Source organism: Urocampus carinirostris, chromosome 18 (assembly GCF_059441175.1).
Source record: "Urocampus carinirostris isolate Australia breed hairy pipefish chromosome 18, RoL_Ucar_1.0, whole genome shotgun sequence".
NCBI lineage: Eukaryota > Metazoa > Chordata > Actinopteri > Syngnathiformes > Syngnathidae > Urocampus > Urocampus carinirostris.
In genome coordinates, this window is record NC_142366.1 from 3146503 (window position 1) to 3170524 (window position 24022).

Consider the following 24022-nt stretch of genomic DNA (forward strand, 5'->3'; position numbering starts at 1 on the left):
AATGTTAAGGGGGTAATAAGTTTGACTGAACCATCTGACGGTTTTGTCGACGTTCCCATTGTAGCGCCTTATAATCCGGTGTGTCTTATGTATGTCAAAAATAGGACCAAAAACTATTTTTTCGGGGTGCGCCCTATAACCCGGTGCGCCTTATAGTGCGGAAAATATGGTAAGACTTTTAGGTGCGTCTTATAGTGCGGAAAATACGGTATATTAATTTGATAGCGCGTGATTTATGCCTCGTAAAGCACTGAAACAGGAGAATATGAACTTGTAATGTGGGTAAATCCTCTTTGGAAATTGGCATTTATTTCCATGAATAAATGTTCATATTGGATAAATTCTGGTTGTTATTTGTTTTTGATCTACTGCATAAAACACACATTTCCAAAATAAAACGCCTTGGTCTAAAATGGGACTGCGCATGCATGTAATATACGATTTTGCAGGAGAAAGTGAATGCGTCTCGATGAGGTAGATCCCTTTAAAATATTTATAAATTATTTTGAGAAATGAATGATTGGATTGACTAAGCTCTACATTATATTTTTTACTTAATTTATGCACATTTCCGAAATAAAATGTTCGGTTTCAGTTTTAAATGGGTTTGCGAATGTTTGTTACATAGGATTTTGCTGGAGAAAGCGAATGCGTCTCAAGTAGACACGGTAAATCCTTTTCAAAATTATTAATTGTTTTGATGGATATAAAATTATATTGGAGATAATTTGGGTCCTGCCTCTATTCTGCAGCTATTTACAGTTTAACGCTTATTTCCAGGTTAAAAATATTTTGGTTTTAAAAATAGGATTGCGCATGCGCGTTACACACGACTCGCCGTAGAAAGCGAAGATACCGGACGGGAAATGTCAAATTTCAAACTGGTAATAATACTTTTTTAAGGTTTTGCACGAAGACAAAGCTCAATTGAGAGTAGGTACAAGTTTGAATCTTTTTTGTGTAACTGCTTTCAGGTACATCCCGTAATTTCCAGCCATTGCTGCCTTTCAGTGTTAGCATTAGCTAGTTGTTAACGCTTGACTGGGTTAAACATTATGCTAACTGTTAGTACTCAGTTCTAAAAATAGCAAAAATTGAAAACATATTTACGTGGTAACTGTTACTTTCCATTGACACGTTCATTTTTGTTGCAAATTTCGACATACGTTTAACCCTGTGCACTCGTATTTGTCAATTCCTTGGGCATCCGGCAGGTGTCGCTGTGGGCTACAGCTCCGGGGCTGCTGACGACTGCTACCGCCTGTGAGGCCGCCAAGAGAAGCCCACAACCGGCTATAAGCATCGATGAGGTGATCTCCCTTTTTTTTTGAAGAAGTTCATTTCATTAAGTAATTGAACACGAATGTAGATGATGGGGGAAGAAAATACTGCGCAAGTGTTTGCATGCAACAAATGTTATTTAATGTGTAAACAAGCCACCATATTCCGTAGGATTCCCCTGTTTGGGTTATCATTTAAATTATTATAGTGATTTAAAGGCTAAATACACAGTTAAGTTTTTACCTCTTATTACTTAGTTCAGTTTAATCCATTTGGCCGTCATAAAGCAGACAGAGGAACCTTACAGAGTCATCAAAACAACCAGGAACATCATGGGCTGCTTTCTCTTCAGTTATGAGAATATTGTTGGCTCTAAGGATTCCTCTCACCTCGGCCACCACCTCTTTGATCTGCATGTGCTACAGGTCTTCAAGCTCATTCAGTGCCAGGCTTTTCTCTCTAATGGGAAGAGACGGTTTTATACAATTTTTTGCCATTTTGATATATTTTTGATGACCTACAGATTTTTTTTGTCATGTAGCTATATAGGTGAATGGGTACATCAAAAGAAAGCTTTAACTATTAAACATTGCTAAGTTTCCTGAAAATAATCGTTTCTAAGAAAAGTTCAGGAAAAAAACGTTTGTCTGTGAAAGGATGCATTTCAAGCTGAATTTTCTATTTTGTGATCTTTTATTATATACATTTGTCATACCTCCAATATCGAAACAATGCTTTCCATAAACACAAAGGCGCTTTGCTTGCAAAATACAATTTTATTGCAAGAACACTAAACTTATGCATGAACGATTTCAGGTGACCTGATCTCATTATTTAGGTCGTTATGGCAATTGGGATGAGCACAAAACGTCATCCCTCTCCGTCCCGTCGGTTACGAAGGCACTTTGGCATGTTCTTTAGAATGAATAAGCTTTGAAACGTTAACTGTCTGTACTTATGTCATTGCTTTTATCAGCACATTGCGTGTACTCTGCAAATGGGCTGGCCCTTACATGCTGTCATACTGTGTAATAGGGTGGAGGTTGGTTGGTTCAGTCCCTTAACCACTAAGGTTGTAGGGGAACCATTTTCCTGTCGTGTGTCTTGGGCAAATACAGCCTGGTGGCGCCTATCCCTCTCCAGGCCAACATATGATTCCACCCGGCCTCGAACCGAGGATCTTTAGAGTGATAGGCAAATGTGCTAAGCACTGCATACAGAAACGAAACTAAGCACTAAGTGTTGACAAAGATCTGATAAAAGCCTGCCAAATAGTGGTGATTTATCAGATATCATCCACATAGGCTTGATACTTACTAATCACCAGCGCATAGTAAAGTTAAAAAACACGTATTTTCACATTTTGGCAGTCAGGGACAACGCTTTTGAAAACTTATTTATACAGTAGGCTCAGGGACCATTTCTTCCCAACGCTATATTATCCAAATCACGGTTCACAGATCCATTAACCAAGAGGATTGTATAGGGCACCTCTTCATGTGGTGTGACTTAGGCAAGTACAGCATGGTGGTGCCCATTGCTCCAAGCTGTATTATTCTAATACCATATTTATATGTGCAGAACATGCATTTTCTTAACCCTAAAAAGAACCCAAAATTTGGGTGCACGTTACACACATGGTATTTCGGTAGCATATTACCATATTTGTCCAATGATTGATCAGCCGACCTTATCGCTAAATGCAACCACATCACTCAACCCACAAGACATATACAGTCTATTTTTTATGTAACATAATTTAACCCAAAGGCTGTAGTTTTAGCTGGACGAAGCAACATTGAGTACTCATTGTTTTGCCCTACCAACATTATGTGATCACTTCAAAAAATGTTTTGTTCACCGAGCAGCTCAGAGTGTTCACGTTCTCTGGTGAAGTGATGACTCATGAGTCCAATGAATCAGTTGTGCCTTTCCCCTATTTAAAGTGAAGTTTGTTTTGTTTAAATTTGGTCTCCACCTATAGGTAAATCTTTAAATCCGAACCCTAATCCACCGCTACTCTCTTGTTGCTTTTTTTAAATCCATGCAGGAGAATAAACTCTCGTTTATACCCTAAAATTGCAAAGTTCAATCCGTTCTCTACATACCCACAACCAGCGTGTTAATAGCGCTGTGTGGCACACAATTGATCAGCAGAACGTTAGTTGAACCTTGCTCAGTAGACTCAATATTGTTCCTTCCTTGTGTGAATTTCCCTACAGGGATGAATAAAGTATCTAGCTATCTAAACAATATCCTGTTTTTGAAATTGACATTGTAATTATTGTCTGAGGCTTTAATTATTTCCTTTATTTCACTGGACTGAAAACCAGGAAACAAGGCCGCAATTTGCAATCCATTGATCGGCAAGGCCACGCAGCAGAGTCAAAGCTTTTGCTCTATTTATATTTTGCACAATTTGTAAACTTTTTTTGTTCATGTTTGAAAATTATTGTATTACACTGACCTATTGTTTTTTAATTCAAACACTTAAGTGTCTTTTTCTTTTTCGTGTTTCTTTCTTGTTTGACTCATGTAATTATTAGTAGGCTTATTTTTATGCATGTATAACTTTGTTTAGTTGATTATTTATTTTTAATAGTGGTCTTAACATTTAAATGTTGTTTTTATTTAGATTATTAACATTGTGTTCTATCTAGCTTTTTTTTTAATGTTAAATTACTCTTTACAGCATGCTTGTTCCGAGCAAGTGTGATTTTTTTTTTTTTTTTTATCCTAGAAACGTGTTCCTGAAAGAGTTCCTATTTATTTGGTTTCAACGCTTCTTAAAGCAGGTTGTTTTCGTGTGTGTTTCGGTGCAAATAATTAAAATGAAAAATGTTATCATTTGTTTATTATCTAGTTTGTGCTTTTGCTCTTCGATCATTTCTTTAGATTTCCCATTTTAGTTAGTCAGGTAGGGTCAGGTTTCGATACTTGCAGGCGGGGTCGGGGTCAGGCGGGATATTTTAGGCCCGATCTCACCTCCATCCTTACCATGACCAACCCCAAACCTACATCATTGTCCATATCACGCTGCATGGATATTATATAATAAATAAGGTAATTCTTGATTGCTTGTTCGTAGAGGCAAGATGCCTGTTCATTTATTTCCTTGCCTCGCCCACACTAACACGTGAGTTAAGATTTACTGTTTTGCGCTATACCAATATCTAGAGTTCTAAACTTTAAATTCAGTCTGATTCATATTTTTAATTATATATTGGAACCCGTTAAATGGAAACTGGGGCTGCATAGAGGCAATGTTTTGCATAAGAGGCGGCAGTAGCTCAGGAGGTAGAGCGATCGTTTTAGGATTAAGGGATCCCAGTTCGAATCCCAGCTTGTCCGTGTTGCATGTCGAAGTGTCCTTGGGTAAGACATTGAACCCCCAATTACCCCCAATAAGCAGGTTAGCGCCTTACATGACTGCACAGATCACGGCCGCTATTGGGAAATGTGAAGCACAATGTAAAGCGCTTTGGGAAGTCATTGACTTGAAAAGCGCTATATAAATGCAGATCATTTCATTTCATTTCATAAGAAGCCTCTTATAAAGCTCTTGCTGAAATACATGGAAATCGAGCACTGGGCCGAAAATTTACTGTACCAGGGAAAATTGTTACGGAATGGAGAAAACAGAAAGTTGTCCTGAAAGACATAAATAAAAGCAAAAAAGCATCAAAATTGAAACAACTCTTTGGTGTAATTCATGAGCTTGAAGGACATTTTAAAAAATTGTTAATTTATTGATGGTATTGTGTTCATAGTTTACATTGTCAAACAGCGATTGTTTTTAATCATGGCATCATGTTTTCAATGATGTTTGTCACCTACAATGCTTAATTTGAGCTGAAAAAAAGTAAAAAAATGTTCTACTGATTTTGAATAAAAAATCAAAAGTGCACTTTATACACAAGCGTCCGTCATACTCAAAATGTATACGTAACCTAACATTCCTTTTTCATCTCCTTTCTCTCTTCAAACTTGGGGTGCGGCATTCGAAAACTTAAGGATGCAATCGTGACTTTCGGCCAGTAGAGGCTGGCAGAGTAGCAAATGATTTGCGTGCATTTCTTAGACACGCTTGAATAAACTCTTCCTCTTTTGTCTTTATGGGGGTTTGTCCTGCCCCCAACCGGCCTGATAAAAGTAAGATGAAACCAGATAGGCACAGAAGAAAATAAAGCATAAGGGGTCTTTGAACAGTTAGGAATTGTTGACACATAATTTATTGAGAAAACATATAACTCTGAATTTTCTAAGAACTCCTCAAACGAGGCACCCTACCTTTAAGTGTTTTATGACATGTTCATCCTGGAGTGCCACATTTAACCCCATTGTAAACAATGTACACTATGGTATTATCAATGACAATAAAGACAATTCTTTTAAAAACGTAAGAAAATTGATGAGCCTAAAGGATCATCATACCTGTCAACCTCCATAGCTCCATGCCCGTACAAACTGTTATATTTTCCCGTACAAAATACAAAATAATCTTACACTATATATATTTTTTCTGAATAATGCATGATGGGAATTCCCAGGCGGCAGACGCATGCGCACAGTAGCATCAAACCGCTCGCTTCGTTTGCAACAAAAAAACTATACCGAGATAGAGGTTTCCGCGGCGAACTCCTTTGACTCGATTGATTTTCCGTTTCATGATAGTCGGTGTATACCGGATGGTACCCATCATTGACAAATTTGCGTTTTTCCATACAGATTTCCTTGTACGTCGTATTCGTCTTAAAATGCATAAAAACCCTACTTTGTACAGCAAAACCGTACAGGTTGACAGGTATTGATCATATGCTCCGTCGTTGTTTTCACAGCTGCCGTCGTTGTACACCAGACCTGCCGAGTTGGAGCGCCGTGTTGATCCGATGGAAGCAGTGGGTCAGTTGGAGCCGAGCGTGACGTCTCTGAGGAAATGGGCAGAACCCTTCACAGATCGATGCCAAGTGTGTGTTTTTTCTGCTTGGGGGCTATCTTAAGGGTTTATTGAAAATCTTTGATATTAATAAAATGGCTCTCTCTCTTTTCTCAAGTGACATTCAAGAATCTGGAATAAACATGATTAAAGGTTTTCACAGAAGTAAGCATTGAACCAATAGACATGTGTTTTGTGTTTGTAGAAAGAAAGAAGGACAATAGAAGACAAAGTTGAGGTAAGTACCGTAAAATTCGGACTATAGAGCGCACCTGATTATAAGCCGAACCCAGTTCATTTTTAAAAGAAAAACCATGTTGTACTTACATAAGCCGTACCTGACTCCAAGCCGCATATACCCACAATGAAACATGAGAAATTTACAAAGAAAGCTGGTAAGCAGAAAGAGTTTTAATAATAGACTGTACCTTAACCCCTTAACATTCCAACGGCCCACAGGTGGGCTGCTATACTTTTGATAAAAAAATGCGTGTCTGTACGACGTCACCCGTCACTGAAATATGTCAAGCCACATATCATTGGAAATCTTTAACTCCTGGTATTCAAGATATGAGGACCATTCAAAAATATACTCATCAGGGAAACACCACAATCAGTCTGAAACAAAATACCCGGAAACTATAAATCCTGGCCGTCTTTAACTTCTTTGAATGTTTGCGAAAATGGCTTTGTTACGGCAAGTAAAATTCATAGAATACAACCGTGTAAAATAATGGCGACAGATGAAAAGGAATTCGCCTAAAACATTTCTGCTTTGTTGGACGTTGCTTTTTGTAATGCGTTCATTTCCCCACATTATTTCCGTTTACATATAAAGAGAGACAGAACTGGAGTAGTCGTCGAACTGAGCAAGCATGTTGATAAGAGAGTACTCTGTTGGTTTGGACACATGGAGAGGAGCAGAAGTCAATGGAAGGAGTTCAAGAGGAAGGCCGCGATTGACGTGGATGGATGGTGTTATGAGTGCACTGCAGGAAAGAGGTCTAAATCTAGTGAAAGCTAGAGCTATTGTTGGTGATAGGAATGAGTGGAGAGGTGTTGAAAAAGGGTAGTGGGATGTTTGGGTGCGTTCTAAGGGATGGGCAGGGCACCTGTATGATGCGGCAGGGGTAAACCAGTGAAAGCTGTCGGGCCCTGCTGTTGAACAAAAGAGTGTTGTGTCACCCTGACCTGAGTTACATGGCCGCTTTCTGGTGTCCCGTTTCATCTGGAGGGACGAAAGCATGACCAACTTGGGTGCCGAGGTGCCTAACTTGTTTGGGTGTTTGGGCAATTGGGTTGGCCATGGTCCAAAAAATTTGGTGTGTTTTTTTGGTTATTTATTTCCCTTTTATTTTCTTTGTTATTGTATGTGTGTGTCTTGCTGTCGGTCACCCCTCTTGAGGGATATGACCAAGGTAGATAGATAGACATATACTGTAAAGAGAGTCGGAAAATTATTACCGTGGCAGTTAGCCCTCCAATTTTGATTGACGCCTTTTCTATTAGGGCGTCTGTTCATGCTAATTTTATTCATTTACAACACACGAAGTTATATTGAACTTGCTTCTTCAACACATATATTCCACCTGTCTCACTCTTACCTTTACTGCTCGGGCGCCACTGGCGGCCACTAGAAAAAATGCGTAAATTAGCTGCATCATTGCGCAAGCTGGAGAGTTTGAAACTTTGGGGAAAAAGTCGCAGCTTTTTGTCCAAACTGTACGGTAATGAAGACCAACCGATATGGGTTTTTCAGGACCAATACCAATTATTTAGTATTAAGGGGAGGCAGATAACGATATTAATTTGCCGTAAAAGCTTTAAAAATTGGCACAATTTGACACCTTTTACAGTAATTAGAATTTTAACACAACTAACAGGACTTTCACTTAAAACAAGAACTAACAGTGAAGGAAATACAATTAGCAGCGACCCTGTAAAGGTGCATAAAAACTTAAATAGCTCCCTGATTTTTTTTGCAATAAATAAATGGTTCTGTCAATACAACCAAGATGACTTAGATTAACTTAAAACAAAAAGTGCATTGAAATTTTAACTGAGCTTTCAAAATAAAGTCTGAGCGCTCCTGTTTTATAGCCAGATTGATGCACTAATATTATCGTAACAGCTAATCACTCAGCCTTCAACTTTAATGTGCTTTTTATGCTCTCTGAAACACAAACGCATACGTTTGATTGACAAACTAATGTTATGTTAAGAGCTAATATATCAGTCTTGCTTCCCTAAAACAAGTCAAATACACTTTTATGCTATTTTTAATCACTCACGCGCTTTTTTACCACATGTTTTTCTAATTGTTAAGATTATCAGCGGTCCGGAATCACAGGCATCTCAGTACAAGTTAGCAGAGCTGCCTCTCTAGCGTTATTGTTCCTGCTTCAGTGACTCCGCCCTTGGTCGCTTATCCAATCAGAAGGCGTGGGGTGGGTAGCGTCTGAGGATAAAGAGGAGGAGAAAGTGAGAGCGAGGCTCAGCTGCATTAGAGCCTAAATGACCCCGTTTTAAATAGATTTAATAAGCCTGTTGAATAAATAAAAATACCGATATCTGTCAAATTCTCAAATATCGGTGTCAATAATTGGCTCGCCCAACAATCGAACGTCCTCTAGTAATGTCTTTAAACAAGATATGATTTTCTTTATTTTTTTTTGCCCGTTCTCTACAATGTTCATTTGACTCCACAGGAAGTCTACAAAAGAGCAGAACCCACAATCACCGCATCCACTTCCGCAATCACAGGTGACAATATCAGTCTTGTAGTTTGAGAAAAGCACAGAACTGAATGTGAGTGTTGGTTTGCAGAAGCGTACCAGTTGTTTAGTGATCCGCCTCCGGACTTGTACCCTAGCGTGGCAGTGGTGGGATTCTCGGGATTGCTTGGACTCTACTTGTCCCAAGGTAAATCTACGTTGATAGAAAAATATGTGTAAAAATTTTACAACCATAAGGAACACATGAAAATGTAAGGTTTTCTTCAAATTGTGCGTCGAACCCTTTGTGCGATGTAAAGCAGCGGGCGTAGCTGAGAACACAATGAGGCTGCCGTTCACACTGCAGAATAATGCTCAATTCAATTTTTTTGGGGTGGAATCCGATGTTTTTGTAAAAGCGTTCACATTTCCAACTAAATGTGACTCAATGCATTGTTTCTCATAAATGCTAACGTCGTAATGTATCTAGTATTCTGATTTATTGTGCTACCAGAGGCTGAACATAGTTGTCCCCCCCAAATATTAATGAGTTTAAAAATCTCACTTTCTAACTCTTGAATGCTTTCCGTGTTTAAAGATTTAAAAAAAAAATTCTATTAAAATTAGACATTGAAAATATTGCAATAATTTTGCTCATTTTTCTTTAAATTTACATAAGACAAGTAAATAATGTTATAATCTTTCTCATTTTTCAAACTATTACTAATACATAAAACATGGTAATAATATCCCTTTAGAATTATTCTAGGATAAAAGTATAAAAATACTGATAAAATTCTCCCCATTTTATGTTTTTAGTATATTTTAGTATGAAAACTAGTTAAAAATAAAAAACATTTCCCTCTTATTTTACCAGAAAACCATGTTTAAAAAATGTATTGATATTACTTTTTTTTTTAACTTCTAGAAAAAGACAGTTTAGAAAAGATGAATAATTTTGCCCTTTTCATAGTTTTATAATAATAATAATAATAATAATAATAATTTCCTTGTATTGTCATTCTGTGTAACAATGTACACAGAACGAAATGTCGATTGCACCTGACCCGTTGTAGCGAGCCGATGCAGCCGCAGCCAACAGAGGGCGCCGAGTCATTCAAGTTGAAAATTATTGTAATTTTGCTAGTTTTTGGGGGGGTGGGGGTTGTTATGGTAATTTTACCAGTAAAACAAGTCTTGAACTAAAGTCATAATTTTGGTGATTTTTTCATTTTGACAAGGGAAAAAAAGTAGAAATAATATTGCTTTATTTACTTTTCTTTAAAATAAATTGCAAAACTTTACATAAACAAGAATAAAATAAGTGAAATTTTAGCACATCATTTCACTTCTTAGTTCATTTATTGTTGTTATTGTAACTGAAATACCAGCTCAGTAGCCTAGATGGTAGTGTGCCGGCTTTGAGACTGGGAGGTCGCTGGTTCGCGCCTCGACCGACACATACCTAATTGGTATAATGGCGGCGCCCTCTGGCTGCGGCTGCACCGACTCGCTACAACGGGTCAGGTGTATCGACATTTCGTTCTGTGTACATTGTTACAAAGAATGACAATACAAAGGAAATTATTAATTATTATTATTATTATAACAGGTGATTAATGCTTTTGTTCTAAGTCTGTGTCCTTTTCAGGGTCAAAATTAAAACGCGCTGCTTTCCCTGTTGGTCTCATGGCCGTCAGCGCCTCTATGTTCTACCCCCAGCAGGCCTCCTCGCTTTTCAAGGTTTTTTAAAAAAAATTGAATTCAGGATCTGGTCTCGAATCCCCTTCTTATCCTTTTGATGTCGCTGTCAGGCGAGTCGTGACTTTGGACGACAGTGGATGGAACGTGCTCGCGTTGTCGTGGAGACGCTACGGAAAGATCCACAGTTCTGGAAACGGAAGGTAAAAGGCTTCAAGAGGGATTTAATAACAATTATGTGACAAAAATCTAAGATTTTTTTTCCTTAAGTCTGAAAAGTGAGAGCGTCTAGACGGTGGCAGATGAAGCAAGAGAAGACACAATTACACACACAACTCTTAGCAATACTCAAATATCAGTTAAAGCTTCAATGTGTATTATATTGTGACCCCTAGTAGTGTAAAACTACTGCATTCATTTCAATAAAACACGATTGATTCACATAACTTAAAAAAACACATGATCGTGATTTTAGGATTAGTAATTGCTAATGATATGACACAACTTGAAGAAACTGGCATGTTTGGCTTACCACGACTACAGAAGCCCGAATTACTATTTTGTGAAGGTAGCTGGGTGCATCTAGCACTTAAAAAGGACACTTGACGAACACATTAGTAACTCACTGGACTGCATTTTGTATTGTATACTCAGTCACTGAAGACCTCCAAAGCACTTCACAATATACGTCACACTTTCCCCATTCACAGACACACACACTCACACAGATAGCCAGAGTAAGTCATGAAAGGTATAAATTGATAATTCCATTATGATTATCCACATAATCAATTTCACTTTTGACTTCAGTTTTGCATCTTTACATAATTATAACACGTTTTATTAGGTGCTGAAACCAAGCACTTTTCATTATTTATTATTTCTCTAGCCACTCATAAAGACTAGCTGTTTTTGGCTTTTCCATAATAAAGCTTATTTCGTCTTGCGGCTTTTTAGTAGCTTTTCCTGCCAGCTGCTAAAGTGTGCCACTTATACCAACTCTGACCAATACCAGGTAGTCACCATTTTTAGCTGCTCGGAATGTAATCCAGCTTGCCCTTTCTTTTGTTGCCACATGCTGGCTGAAATTCAGCCATGTTCACGCGAGAAAATGAGTTACTCCCTGATTTTTGTTGCGTGTTATCCTTCAGGCTTCGGTGGTGAATCTTCTTTGAATATTAAGCTACAGTGACCTCAACAGTGTTTACACACTGTCACTTTAATAAAGGAATAGTTGTACTAGCATAATGGTCCAAGTTTGTTTCAAAGGTTTCCTGTACATTATGGCGGGCATCTTGGGAAGGTTATGACATAAATTCACACTTGTTTGACCGAAATGTCAACCGTAACCTTGTTAACAGTTACATCATATTAGGTGTGTAGATATGCTTACTAATTAGTTCTAATTAAAGGCAAGATTGAGTCTAAAACAATTCTAGGCAGACCCAATCCAGGCCCGCAAGGGGTAAAGCCTAACCCTGCCCAACTAATTAACTTCATTTGAGGGAACGAGCTCAAAGAAAACGAAAAATGAATTTGCACATTTACTTGGCTTCTGTCTCTTTTTTATTGTTCTTGCTTTTCCATTTCACGCGGTGGAGGATCCACGCAATAGATTCAGTCCCCCATTCACGCAGAATTTTAAAGGTTCGGTCTAAACGTAATGATTGACTTACCTCTAGTCCGAATTAGGAAAAAAGTCAAGACACAACTGACATCCAGGAATGCGATTTTATTACTGCTTAATGACATCAAGAAATAAGCTGTTTTTATCTAACGCAAAGCAAAAAGTGAAGACTTCCTCTGATCCATGCAGTCACTCCTCTGTGGGGGTGGCCATCTTGACGAGGCTGCTCTTGTCGAAGCGGTAAAGCCTCCATCCTTCCTCTTGGGAAAGGTCCTCAGCCCCGCGTCGTTTGTAGTACTGAATGGAGACCTCGTTGTTCTCGGCCACCACAAACATCATGCCCGTGCAACGGGTCTTCACTGCCAGCTGCAAAGAAGGCAGGGCATGTCAATCTCTGAGTTTCGTTTATTCAAAATCAGTCTAAAAATGTCCCTCACGTCGCTGAGCTGACGCAAGATCTCCGATCCGATGCCGAGGCCTGCGAAAAAACAAACGTGAGCCAAGACCGACGGCAGGATGGGTGGAGTTTATTTCCCTACCTCGAAAGTCATCCATTACGTAGAACTCCTCCATGTAGAGCTGCTTGCCCACCCAGGGGTCATACGTGAAGTAGTACATGGCAAAGCCCACTACCCTGGAATCTGCAAGACAACAAATATCCTTTCCATTCTGTTTTTTTCTAATGGCAAAAACTATGATAGGCAACGAGTGAAATAATTTGACTCGGGGGTTTTCCAAACTTTTAGGAGTGGGCCCGATTTGGCAAGCTGAAAATGTGCAAGGGCTTTTAGAACAAGTTGGAATTTCTTGTCTAAATTTTGTGGTCTTCCCTGTTCTCCGTGCAAGTTTAAAAGCAATTGATGTCTTCTCCCCGTTGATTGGCAAATAAAGTAAATCTAACGGGCTTATTTATATCTCCTAATGTACCTGAAATAATATATAAATCCATCTATATAATGAAGCCTTATCCCCTAGTGGGAGGTGGCTAGAGTCAAAAATGCACTCAACATTCATTCCAATTCAGTCTTCCCAACACATGAATAATAATAATTAAAAAAAATGCCGTCTGATTTTCAGGGACAAAGGACTCCCTGCCTTTAAAGCCCCAGTGTGTAATATTTGACCACTAGGGCATAGTTTAATGCGAATGAAAATCAGTGCCACAGAGCAAAGCGTAGCAGCAAGATGCCAGCCAAACATGGCAGTGACCTCTAGATACGGATTCCATTATGTGAAATAAATAAATATCTACCTAGTTTTTAAATACAAATTAGCATTAGTTTGATAGCTAATGTATTTTTGCCAAGAATTCAAATCAATGAATTTTACTGAATGAAAGTTTTTTGTATCAGTACGGAACACTAAATATTACACACTGTCCCTTAAAACTTGAAAATGGCTCCATTATTTGAGTAGTCGAATAGAAATGCCCTTTGACACAGTTTTGTAATGTGAGCTCATGAAAGAAGCGCAACACACACTATGCTTCCCTTTTTTGCAAAGCAAAGTGGGAAGCGAGGAATGTTTCCATGACTCAGTGATATTGGCTAACCATGTCCGCCATCTCCTCCTGGGATTTCAGCAATGATGCAGTGGTAGAACGGCGTCTCGCCAAATCCGTCCTCCAGGAGCTCTACAAGAAATACATTTTACATTCAGTTCTCATATTTCATTTATTTCCCTCTCAAAACAATACTACTAGTATGTTTCTGTAGTGCAGTGGTTAGCACGTTCGCCTAAAACACAGGTCCCGGGTCCCCGAGAGGGATGGGCGCCACCAGGGTGTACTTGCCCAAGATACACCACAGGAAATGGTGCCCCTACGAACCTAGTGGTTGAAGAATCCAAACAACCATGTAGTCTACAGGGGCTGCTTAGGGTTCCAAAATTTGGCTCTCGGCCCAAGCTGAAAGACTTATCCAATTTGTTCATTTGTGAATAAATATGGATGCAGACATCTACATGTTATATTTCTTTGTATTTATTTTTAAATAGAACGTTTCACAACCAAAATGAAGAAATTAATCAATGCAAAATAATATTCCATTTTAAGCACTACACTTCATATTTCGTTTTGTAGTATTACTACCGTATTTTCCGCACTATAAGGCACACCGGGTTATAGGGCACACCCCCAAATAATAGTTTTTGGTCCTGTATTTTCCATACATAAGGTGCACCGGATTATAAGGCGATACAATGGGAACGTCGACAAAACAGTCAGATAGTTCAGTCAAACTTCTTACCCCCTTAACATTCCGAAAGCTTGCAAAGAAGCAAATACGTGTCGACACGTGCGGATGCGGTTTCTGTACGATGTCACCAAACAAACATTTTAGTTTCCATTTTATTTTTTTGCTGGCAACTGTGTGGACAGCAAAGTATGAATTTTATTGTGCAGGGAAACGGGGTTCTTTACTGTGCATATGACAATAAACACTTTGAATTGAATTTAGTTTAAAAATAGACTCGTCATAGAAACGTCAAGATCTTTCTAAAACAAGATTCCGGGAAAATATAAAGCCGCATAGCTCACCTAAGTTCTCTTGCAGCCTTCACGTTCATTAATGATACGTAACCATGGTCTTCTTACAACCGTGAGTGTAGTAAATCCAGGAGAGTAAAATATTTACAAATACAGAATAGTAAAACTTGTTTTCTCTATGCCGTAGTGCAACCCAACATGTGATTCACATTCATCTTTTTCGGCCAATTGCAGGCTTTGTTTCGCCCTTTTAGCCTATGCGAGCCTGTAAACGATAAAAAGGATCCGCCCCCTTTATCTCCGAATAACTTTAGCCAATACTGACAGATTCAAATGATGATTGACACATTAGTTAGGAAATGAAACGCCGGTATATTAATCCCAGCATACACCGCGCACTACTTCGCCTACGGGGTGAAATCTAGTCGGCGGCTGGTTGCTTTAGTTGCAAGACTTTGCGACTTAATATTGATCCATATATAAGGCGCACGGTATTATAAGGCGCATGGTCAGCTTTTGAAAAAAGTAAAGGCTTTTAGGTGCGCCTTATAGTGCGGAAAATACGGTACATTAGTTGTATTTTCAGTATTTTTGTGGTATTAAATTGTATATTTGTTTTAATTCTATAGTATTTTTGTAGTATTACTCAATTTTTTTAAAATATTTTGTAGCATTTCTGCAGTAGGTTTTTTGGGGGGTACCATCTGAAGTTGGATTTATAACGTAATTCTGTAGTACTTGCGCTAGTTTTATTTTGTCTCATTTCTGCAGTAGTATTTTTAGTATTTGCACAGTAGATTTTGTTTTATTATTGTAGTATAACTGTAATTTTAATTTTCATAATAGTATTTTTGTAGTTAAATCTTTTCATTTGTATTTTTGTATTTCCATATTAGAATGTTTGCATTATTTCTGTCATACTTCTCTGTTAGGGGTTTTGTATCATAATTAGGTGTATTTTTGTTGTAATTCTGTAGTATTTGAATAGAGTTTTTTGTATCTGTAGTATTTGCGTAGTAGATTTAGTGTTGTAAATGATAAAAAGGATCCGCCCATTGACCTTCAAATAACTTTAGCCAATAGTGATCGATTCAACTGATGATTGACACATCTTTTTTGGCCAATTGCAGGCTTTGTTTCACCGTTCAAGCCAATTCCAGCCTGTAAATGATTAAAAAGGATCCGCCCCTTTACCTATGAATAACTTTAGCCAATAGATAGATAGATAGATAGATACTTTATTCATCCCCGAAGGGAAATTCACTTTTCCAGCAGCATCCCTAAGCTGAGAACAATCGAAAATAACTGAGAACAATCGAAAATAACACGGGAGCTGCTGGAGTGGCTGCCATTCGTGACGGCGCCGGAGAAACGATTCAATAGTGATCGATTCAACTGATGATTGACACATCTTTTTCGGCCAATTGCAGGCTTTGTTTTGCCGTTCAAGCCAATGCCAGCCTGTAAATGATTAAAAAGGATCCGCCCCTTGACCTATGAATAACTTTAGCCAATAGTGATCGAGTCAACTGATGATTGACACATCTTTTTCGGCCAATTGCAGGCTTTGTTTTGCCGTTTAAGCCAATGCCAGCCTGTAAATGATAAAAAGGATCCACCTCTTGACCTCCGAATAACTTTAGCCAATAGTGATCGATTCAAATGATGATTGACACATTGGTTAGCAAATGAAACGCCAGCAAATAAATCCCAGCATACACCATGTACTACTTGGCGTTCGGGGGAAAATCTAGTCGGCGGCTGCAAGTTAGTTGGAAAACTTGGCGATTTAATATTCATCCATAAATAAGGCGCACTGTATTATAAGGCGCATGGTCAGCTTTTGAAAAAAATAAAGGCTTTTAGGTGCGCCTTATAGTGCGGAAAATACGGTAATTTTTTGAAAAAGCTGACCATGCGCCTTATAATACAGTGCGCCTTATTTATGGCTCAATATTGAATTTGCAAGGTCTCGCAACTTACGCAACAGCCGCCAACTCGATTTCCCCCCGAACGTGGGGTAGTCCGCGGTGGATGCTGGGATTTATATACCGGCGTTTCATTGGCTAATCAATGTGTCAATCATCATTTGAATCAATCGCTATTGGCTAAAGTTATTCGGAGCCTCGGATTGGCTAGAGGGCCAAAACAAACCCTGCAATTGGCCGAAAAAGATGTGTCAATCATCCGTTAAATCGATCGCTATTGGCTGAAGTTATTCGAAGCCTCGGATAGGCTGGAGGGCCAAAACAAACCCTGCAATTGGGCGAAAAAGATGACTGAATAGCAAGCTTGCTAAACTACGCCATAGAGAAACATGTTTCATTAGTCTGTATTTGTAAACATTTTACTCTCCTGGATTTACTACACTCACGGTTGTAAGAAGACCATGATTGCGTAGCATTATTGAACGTGAGAACTTAGGTGAGTTATGAGGCTTTATATTTTCCCGGTATCTTGTTTTAGAACGATCTTGATGTTGCTGTGATGAGTTGAGTGAATTAAACTCAATTCCAAGTGTTTATTGTCATATGCACAGTAAAGTTGCGAGCGAAAAAGAAAATAGAAACTAAGGAATGGTTGGCATTTCTTGAATTCCAAGACTTTAAACTTCCTATGCCAGCCTGTAAATGATAAAAAAGATCCGCCCCTTGACCTCCGAATAACTTTAGCCAATAGTGATCGATTCAAATGATGATTGACACATTGGTTAGCCAATGAAACGCCGGTAAATAAATCCCAGCATACACCGCGGACTACTTGGCGTTCGGGGAAAAATCTAGTCTGCGGCTGCAAGTTAGTTGGAAGACTTTGTGACTTAATGTTGATCCATAAATAAGGCGCATGGTCAGCTTTTGAAAAAAATAAAGGCTTTTAGTGCGGAAAATACTGTATCTTACATATTTGCAGGTATATCGCATACATTTCTATAAATTTGTTTTATTTTCTAGTTAATTGACACTTTTTATCATTTTGTATCATATATTTTGTTTTGTGCACTATCGTCTGTGTGTTCAAAACTTCAATATTTGAATATGTATTAGGGAAATTAGAATTCAGATTCACTGAATAATTGAAGAAATAAAAACAGATTCATCCATCCATCCATTATATTCACTGCTTATCCTCAGTATGGTCATAGGGGTGCTGGAGCCCATCCCAGCTGTCTGTGGGCAGGGGACTCCCTGAACTGGTTGCCAGTCAGTCGCAGGGCACACAGGGGCAGACGATTCGCTCGCTCATTCACACCTAGGTACATTTTGGACCGGGCAATTAACCTAACATGCATGTTTTTTGAATGTGGGAGGAAACCAGAGTTCCCGGAGGAAACCCACGCAAGAACGGGGAGATCATGCAAACTCCACACAGTAAGGTTTGATCCCATGACCCCAGAACTGTGCCGCGCACGCGCTAACCACTGCGCTGCCCGATCGATTCATCGATTGTGAAATTAATCGTTAGTTGCAGCCCTAATAATAGAATTTCTGGAGTAAAAACGTTGTATATCTGAAGTATTTTTTTTTCATTATTTCTTTTTTGGAATGTTTGTAGTGTTAGTGTTTTTGAATCATAATAACTGTGGTGGTATACAAGTATTTCCCAAAAAGTATTTTTGGGAGTATTTCTGGAGATAATTTTTCATTACCTTCATGTAGGTTTTAAATCGGTTCATATAATTGTAGTCTGAGCAGCCCCTTTGAGACTTGTAGCGATAAGGAGCATCTGAAAATAAACTTGATTTTAGAATTTTTGTACTATTACTTTCTTTGTATTTCTAGGGTACAATTTCTGTAGTAGTGTTATTACAGTGGTAGTATTTGTATGGTATTGTTTTTAAAATGAATGTTTTTAAGCACAAAATGAATGTTTTTAAGCACTAAATTTGATAATTATGAAGTATTTTCATTGTATTTGTGTCGTAGTATTATTGTTGAATACACACAAAGGGACACAATGGGGACAAGTTGGCAAAAAAAAAAAAAAAAGTTCACGATTAGTACTTTGTTTACTATTGTCATGGTATTTGGACCAGTTTGGTTTGGGGGGCTGGATTAAAAAGCCTGCCGGGCCACATGTGGCCCGTGCACTGTAGTTTGCCCACCCCTGCATTGTAGTCCATACCTTTTTCAGTCAGCGTCACGTGTTGCTCCATGTCCTCGTACTTGGCGAGTTCCTATGGAGTAGAACGAGGCGATGTTTAACAGGAATTAGAAGCCAACAAGCCTTTCATTGAGACCACTTTTGACAAAGAATAAGAACACTTTAAATGAAACTGCGTAGAAACAATGAGCCCCATTTGATGATTGCACTTCCTCTAGGTCATAGGTTTTGAAACATGGGGCCCGGGAGCCAATTGAGGCCCCTGCCTTAAAATGGAAGTTTAAGGGACTGTGTGTGTCATTTTACCACTACTGTATATAGCAATGCATTCCGTCATGCCACCGAAAACAAGTGCTAAAAGCACAACCTAAAAAGACAAAAGTACGGAGATTCAAGGTGACCAAAATGCACCTTGTTTCTTTTTAAAAGAGAAAAATAAGAAATTAAAAAAAAAAAAAAAAGAAACTCAAGGAAAATAATAAAAAGGACAGGATCTACACCTACATGGCCATTCATAACCTTGCCCCTCCCTACCTCTCTGACCTCCTTCACACTGCTACCCCATCCTGTACCCTCAGATCCTCTTCCTCCGAAATTCTGCGACCGTGTCCAACTTTAAATCCGGACTCAAAACTCACCTCCTCAGACTTGCCTTTTTTTGACCATCTGCCTTTGCATACTCCCCCCTTTTAACTAATGTCGTTATTTGCTATTTGTTACTTGCTTGTTTTAACTCTTGCTTTATTTTTGTGCCCTACAATATTACAGCGACTTAGGGTGTCCTGAAAGGCGCTTCGAAGTACAATGTATTAAGGAAAGAAAAAAAGAAAAACATAAGACAAACAAGAAAAATTAAAATGATTTTTTTTTTAAGTATATATTTTTTGTCCTTTTTCTCTTTAATTCCTATACTTTCTCCCCCCCTACTTTTCTTTATATTCCTGCTTCTTTTTTTCCTATTTTCTATTCCTTTAAAAAATATATATTTTTCCCTTTATGTCTTTCCTTTTCAGTCCCCATAGTTTGTAGTCTTCCTTGGACTCATTTTTGGTTACACTACACATTACACTGACATCTATCTATCCATCTATCTTGATCATATCCCTAAAGAGGGGTGACAGACAGCAAGACAAACACATACAATAACAAAGAAAATAAAGGGGAAAAAAATAGCAAAAAAAAACACAGAAAAAAATGTTTGGACCATGGCCAACCCAAATGCCCAAACACCCAAACAAGTTGGGCACCTCGGCACCTAAGTTGGTCATGCTTTCGTCCCTCCAGATAAAACGGGACACCAGAAAGCGGCCGTGTAACTCGGGTCAGGGTGACACAACACTCTAGTTCAACAGCAGGGCCCTACAGCTTTCACTGGTTTACCCCTGCCGCATCATACAGGTGCCCTGCCCATCCCTTAGAACGCGCCCAAACATCCCACTACCCTTTTTAAACACCTCTCCACTCATTCCTATTACCAACAATAGCTCTAGCTTTCACTAGATTTAGACCTCTTTCCTGCAGTGCACTCATAACACCATCCATCCACGTCAATCGCGGCCTTCCTCTTGGTCTCCTTCCATTGACTTCTGCTCTGTAGATCCTCTTCAACATTCGCTCCTGATCCATCCATGTGTCCAAACCAACAGAGTACGATTTTATCCACATGCTTGCTCAGTTCAATGACTACTCCAGTTCTGTCTCTCGCAATTTCATTCTTCAATCTCCAAGTCTCTGCACCATACAACACAGTCAGCACAATCAGACTCTCACAGTCCTCTCCTAACACCCATGCTCATACTGTTGCTCATCACTCTCCTCAGAGAACCCAAAACCTTGCTTCCTTGATTCACTCTGTACAATACCTCACACTCCATTCCACCAACTGCAGCCACATCACAACCCAAGTACCTAAAGCTTTCAACTTCTTCCAGCACCTGTCCATGCAACCTTATTTCAAACGCCATGCCCACTCCATCACATGAACACTTCACCACCTTACTCTTACCAACATGCACACATAACTTACGCCTATCACATACACACGCTACACTAACATCTAGTGCAGGGGTGTCAAACTCATTTTAACTCGGGGGCCACACGATAGAACAAACATTCTGTCGGGGGCCGGACTAGTAGATTAAAGAGGAAGAAAAAGAGATAAAGAAATAAGAGAAAGAGGGAGGGAAAAGGAGAGAGGGCGGACAAAGAAAGAAAAAGAGAGAGAGGGAGAGAGCGTGAGAAACAAAAGAGATAAACGGAGAAGTCATGAGAGAGGGGGAACGAAAAGGAGAGGAAGAAAGAAATTAAAGAGAAATAGAAAGACAGAAGGAGAGAAAAGAGAAAATAAAGCGCATAGGGTAGGGAGAGAGAAAGAGGAAAGGAAAAAAGGAAGTTAGAGCAAATGAAGTTAAAAAGACACGGAGCGAGAGAGACAAAATGCAACAAAGGAAGAAAAATAGAGACACAGAGAGTGGGAGAAAAGGGGTGGAAGAGAAAGAGAAAGAGAGAGAGAAATAGATAAATACAAGTACAGTGTCTTTGTGAGAGGCACCTGGCTTTGGCAACATCAAGTGGACATATTTCAACCTGCAGCTTGTTTTTCTCTTGCGCTTCTCTGAGTGTTGTCTCACGGGCCGGATTCAATCCCTTAGCGGGCCTCATCTGGCCCGCGGGCCGCCTCTTTGACACCTGTGATCTAGTGGATACATATAAAACACTGTCCCTTTAAGAACAACTGAATGCTACCAACGCTGTTTTTGTGGAAAACCCCATATGGCTCAACCTCACTATCTTCAGCAGCCCCAGCTCAATTTAGTTTGAGACCTCTAGGTCTAGGTCATCTTCACAAGACAAATCAAAAACTTAAACAAATGAAACTATTTCCTATATAAAAAGTGCCAGCCTATTTTTATTATGTCCAATTGTAATTAATGTCACAAAAGCTCAACATGCATACAAATATCCACATAATACAAGTCGTTTTTCTATGAGGTTCCCTGCTCATTTTACACTGAAAAGTCCTGCCTTGCCTTTCAATTTTTCTGCAGGTATAGCTTATGAGTGGGCCTACAAAATGTGCATTATCCTGTTTTTTTAGGACAAAATGACAGACACAATGAGCCTCTACACTCTAGTAACTGCGGAAAGGATTCGAATTTTAAGTGGTGTACTGTATTTATATTGATATGGAACACAGGCTCTGGGATTATTATTTCAATCTACCAAAATCAAACGTCACACAGTGAAATAAAATACGCTGATAATTTTAGCTCTAACGGGTTCAGCAGTTTTTTGTTTTTTTTAATAGTGTGAGTCTTTCAAAACATTGCCTTTATTGCTCTTTGGGTCAAAAAAGATCCCGACTACTGGGCTATACAAATAAACACGACTTGACTTCAAAATCTGTTTACCTTTTGATGATTTGATGATTTCTGGGCGTGTTTTAACCATTTTTTGCTGAGTGAAACGCACTAATGTATTTTTTTTCTATCTGAACCTGACTCGAGTCCAGCTGCTGTTTACGCAAGACAATCAGACGTGAGTCAACAGGCCCAAACAAAGAGTGATGTCACACTCATCGGTTTCCAGGCTGTCCTTTTATGGTCTTGACGTAGTGTTTTGTGTGCTTACGGTATGACGATTCGATTCGCGACACGATAATAGTTGGTTGTTTACCAACCACAGGAATCGAATATAGGCCTTGACCTATATCCAACCTACTTTCGAGTGAAGGATTAAAAACGGGGTTTTCTTGTTTGAGTAATAACGTAATTACCTTGACCAGCCGTAAGATATCAGGCACGTCCTTTGGTTCCGCCTTTCGCAAGCTATACTCCATTTTCTCCGTTTACTTTTTTTTCCTTTGTTGCGAAGTCCTCTGTAAGTGAATTGAAATATTAGGAGCTTCTTCATTCGCTTCAGAGACGCCTTCCCCTAAAAGTCAGACAGTGGTCCAGTCGACTTGATCCGCGAAAGAACATTCAGTATGAGAAAAGCCCGAAAGGCTCGATGCCGACTCCTGCTTGCGACTCGTTGTTTACTTTCGCTTTATATAGCCCATGAGTTCGCCCGTGTGATTGGTTTCACTTCTGACCAATTGGGATTGAGTTCTTGGTCACGTGTTTGGTATTTTTCCTAATCGGCTCGAATTCCTTTCTCGTTTTTGTTGTTGTTTTTATCTTTAAAAAGAGTCAACATAAAAGTATTTGCAGAAGGTTTATAACTTGAGTTATGGAAAAAGCACCAGCTTGACTGATTTTTTTTTTGCTATTTGATGTGCTCCTTAAAGTGTGTCATATTTGTATTATCTTTGCAACCTAAAATCACAAGGAAAGATACAAGCTACGTAGACCCCAAGTGACCCACAAAGCAACTTTTTTCTTCACATTTTTGAGAAGCGGTGAGAGAAAATAAAATGAGAAGAGGGAGTGGGGAGAAAACAACAAAAAATGTCAGGAATAAAGGGTGAAAAAAAGAAAAAGGCGACAAAAAAAAGAAAATCAAGAAGGAACTAGTAAATGAAAAATGAAGAAAAAAATAAAGAAAATGAAAAAGAAAGAAAAAGTAATGTTGAAAAGCAAAGAAAAAGAGTAAAAACACACACAAAAATTTTTGGACCACGGCCAACCCAATAGCCGAAACACCCAAACAAGTTAAGCAAAGAACATAGGAATGGAAAAATACCAGCTTGTCAAAATTTTTAACTCTTTGATTTGCTTTTTGAAAGGACTATGTGATATTTTTTTTACAGCTAGATATGGCTTTATTGTGTAGCGCAACTAAAAGCAGTGCTCAAAACCACAAAGAAGAATAAAAGCTATGTAGACTCCAACTACCAAGAGACGAAACAGCAAAATTTTCCTCTCCTTTTTTGTCAAGCCTTTTGCAAAGAAAAACGTGAAAAATGGGGAGCAATAAAGGAGGCGGAGGAGAAGAGGGGTAAAGACAAAAAGAAAAATAAGAAGAAATGTATAGAAAAAAGCAAGTAAAAAGAATGAAATAATGAAGACAACAACCAAAAAAGAACAAAGAGAAGAGGAAAATGAAAAAAAACTTAGAAAGGGAAAGGAAAGAGAACAAAAACAGAAAGAAGGGCGACACGGCAGCTGAGTGGTTGGCGCGTCCGCGGCACAGTTCTGAGGTCATAGGTTCAAATCTAGCTACCAGCCTTCCTGTGC

The 24022-nt window shown here is 38.9% G+C and overlaps 2 protein-coding genes across 5 annotated transcripts; one reads left to right on the plus strand and one right to left on the minus strand.

The window, feature by feature from the left end:
• Positions 1 to 546: 546 nt before the first annotated feature.
• On the plus strand, positions 547 to 11880 carry LOC148348033 (MICOS complex subunit MIC26-like). 2 transcript variants are annotated; one of them, XM_088322802.1, is made up of 9 exons: positions 547 to 668; positions 1215 to 1310; positions 6120 to 6248; positions 6423 to 6455; positions 8926 to 8980; positions 9044 to 9139; positions 10583 to 10674; positions 10746 to 10835; positions 10903 to 11880. In XM_088322802.1, the coding sequence occupies exons 1-9, from the start codon at positions 582 to 584 to the stop codon at positions 10912 to 10914; spliced, it is 690 nt and encodes a 229-aa protein (XP_088178928.1). In that variant the 5' UTR covers positions 547 to 581; the 3' UTR covers positions 10915 to 11880. The 2 variants fall into 2 exon arrangements, with proteins under 2 accessions (XP_088178928.1, XP_088178929.1); XM_088322803.1 differs by lacking the exon at positions 547 to 668 and adding an exon at positions 751 to 884.
• A 469-nt stretch (positions 11881 to 12349) lies between these two features.
• LOC148348034 (diamine acetyltransferase 1-like) lies at positions 12350 to 22899 on the minus strand. 3 transcript variants are annotated; one of them, XM_088322806.1, is made up of 7 exons: positions 22256 to 22387; positions 21397 to 21540; positions 18867 to 18918; positions 13812 to 13892; positions 12799 to 12900; positions 12697 to 12737; positions 12350 to 12625 (listed from the first exon to the last, which is right to left on the minus strand). In XM_088322806.1, the coding sequence occupies exons 3-7, from the start codon at positions 18895 to 18897 to the stop codon at positions 12449 to 12451; spliced, it is 432 nt and encodes a 143-aa protein (XP_088178932.1). In that variant the 5' UTR covers positions 18898 to 18918; positions 21397 to 21540; positions 22256 to 22387; the 3' UTR covers positions 12350 to 12448. The 3 variants fall into 3 exon arrangements, with proteins under 3 accessions (XP_088178932.1, XP_088178930.1, XP_088178931.1); XM_088322804.1 differs by lacking the exons at positions 21397 to 21540; positions 22256 to 22387 and adding an exon at positions 22621 to 22899; XM_088322805.1 differs by lacking the exon at positions 21397 to 21540 and having other exon boundaries at positions 22256 to 22412.
• Positions 22900 to 24022: the final 1123 nt, after the last annotated feature.

Excerpts from the sequence above, each read along its gene's own strand:
- LOC148348033 (XM_088322802.1), top strand. The coding sequence starts at position 582 with ATGTTCGGTTTCAGTTTTAAATGGGTTTGCGAATGTTTGTTACATAGG. Across the intron at positions 6,249-6,422 it reads CCTTCACAGATCGATGCCAA|AAAGAAAGAAGGACAATAGA; the intron begins GTGTGTGTTTTT and ends TTGTGTTTGTAG. Across the intron at positions 9,140-10,582 it reads TGGACTCTACTTGTCCCAAG|GGTCAAAATTAAAACGCGCT; the intron begins GTAAATCTACGT and ends TGTCCTTTTCAG.
- LOC148348034 (XM_088322804.1), bottom strand. The coding sequence starts at position 22,683 with ATGGAGTATAGCTTGCGAAAGGCGGAACCAAAGGACGTGCCTGATATC. Across the intron at positions 18,919-22,620 it reads ATATCTTACGGCTGGTCAAG|GAACTCGCCAAGTACGAGGA; the intron begins GTAATTACGTTA and ends TCTACTCCATAG. Across the intron at positions 13,893-18,866 it reads CGTGACGCTGACTGAAAAAG|AGCTCCTGGAGGACGGATTT; the intron begins GTATGGACTACA and ends TATTTCTTGTAG.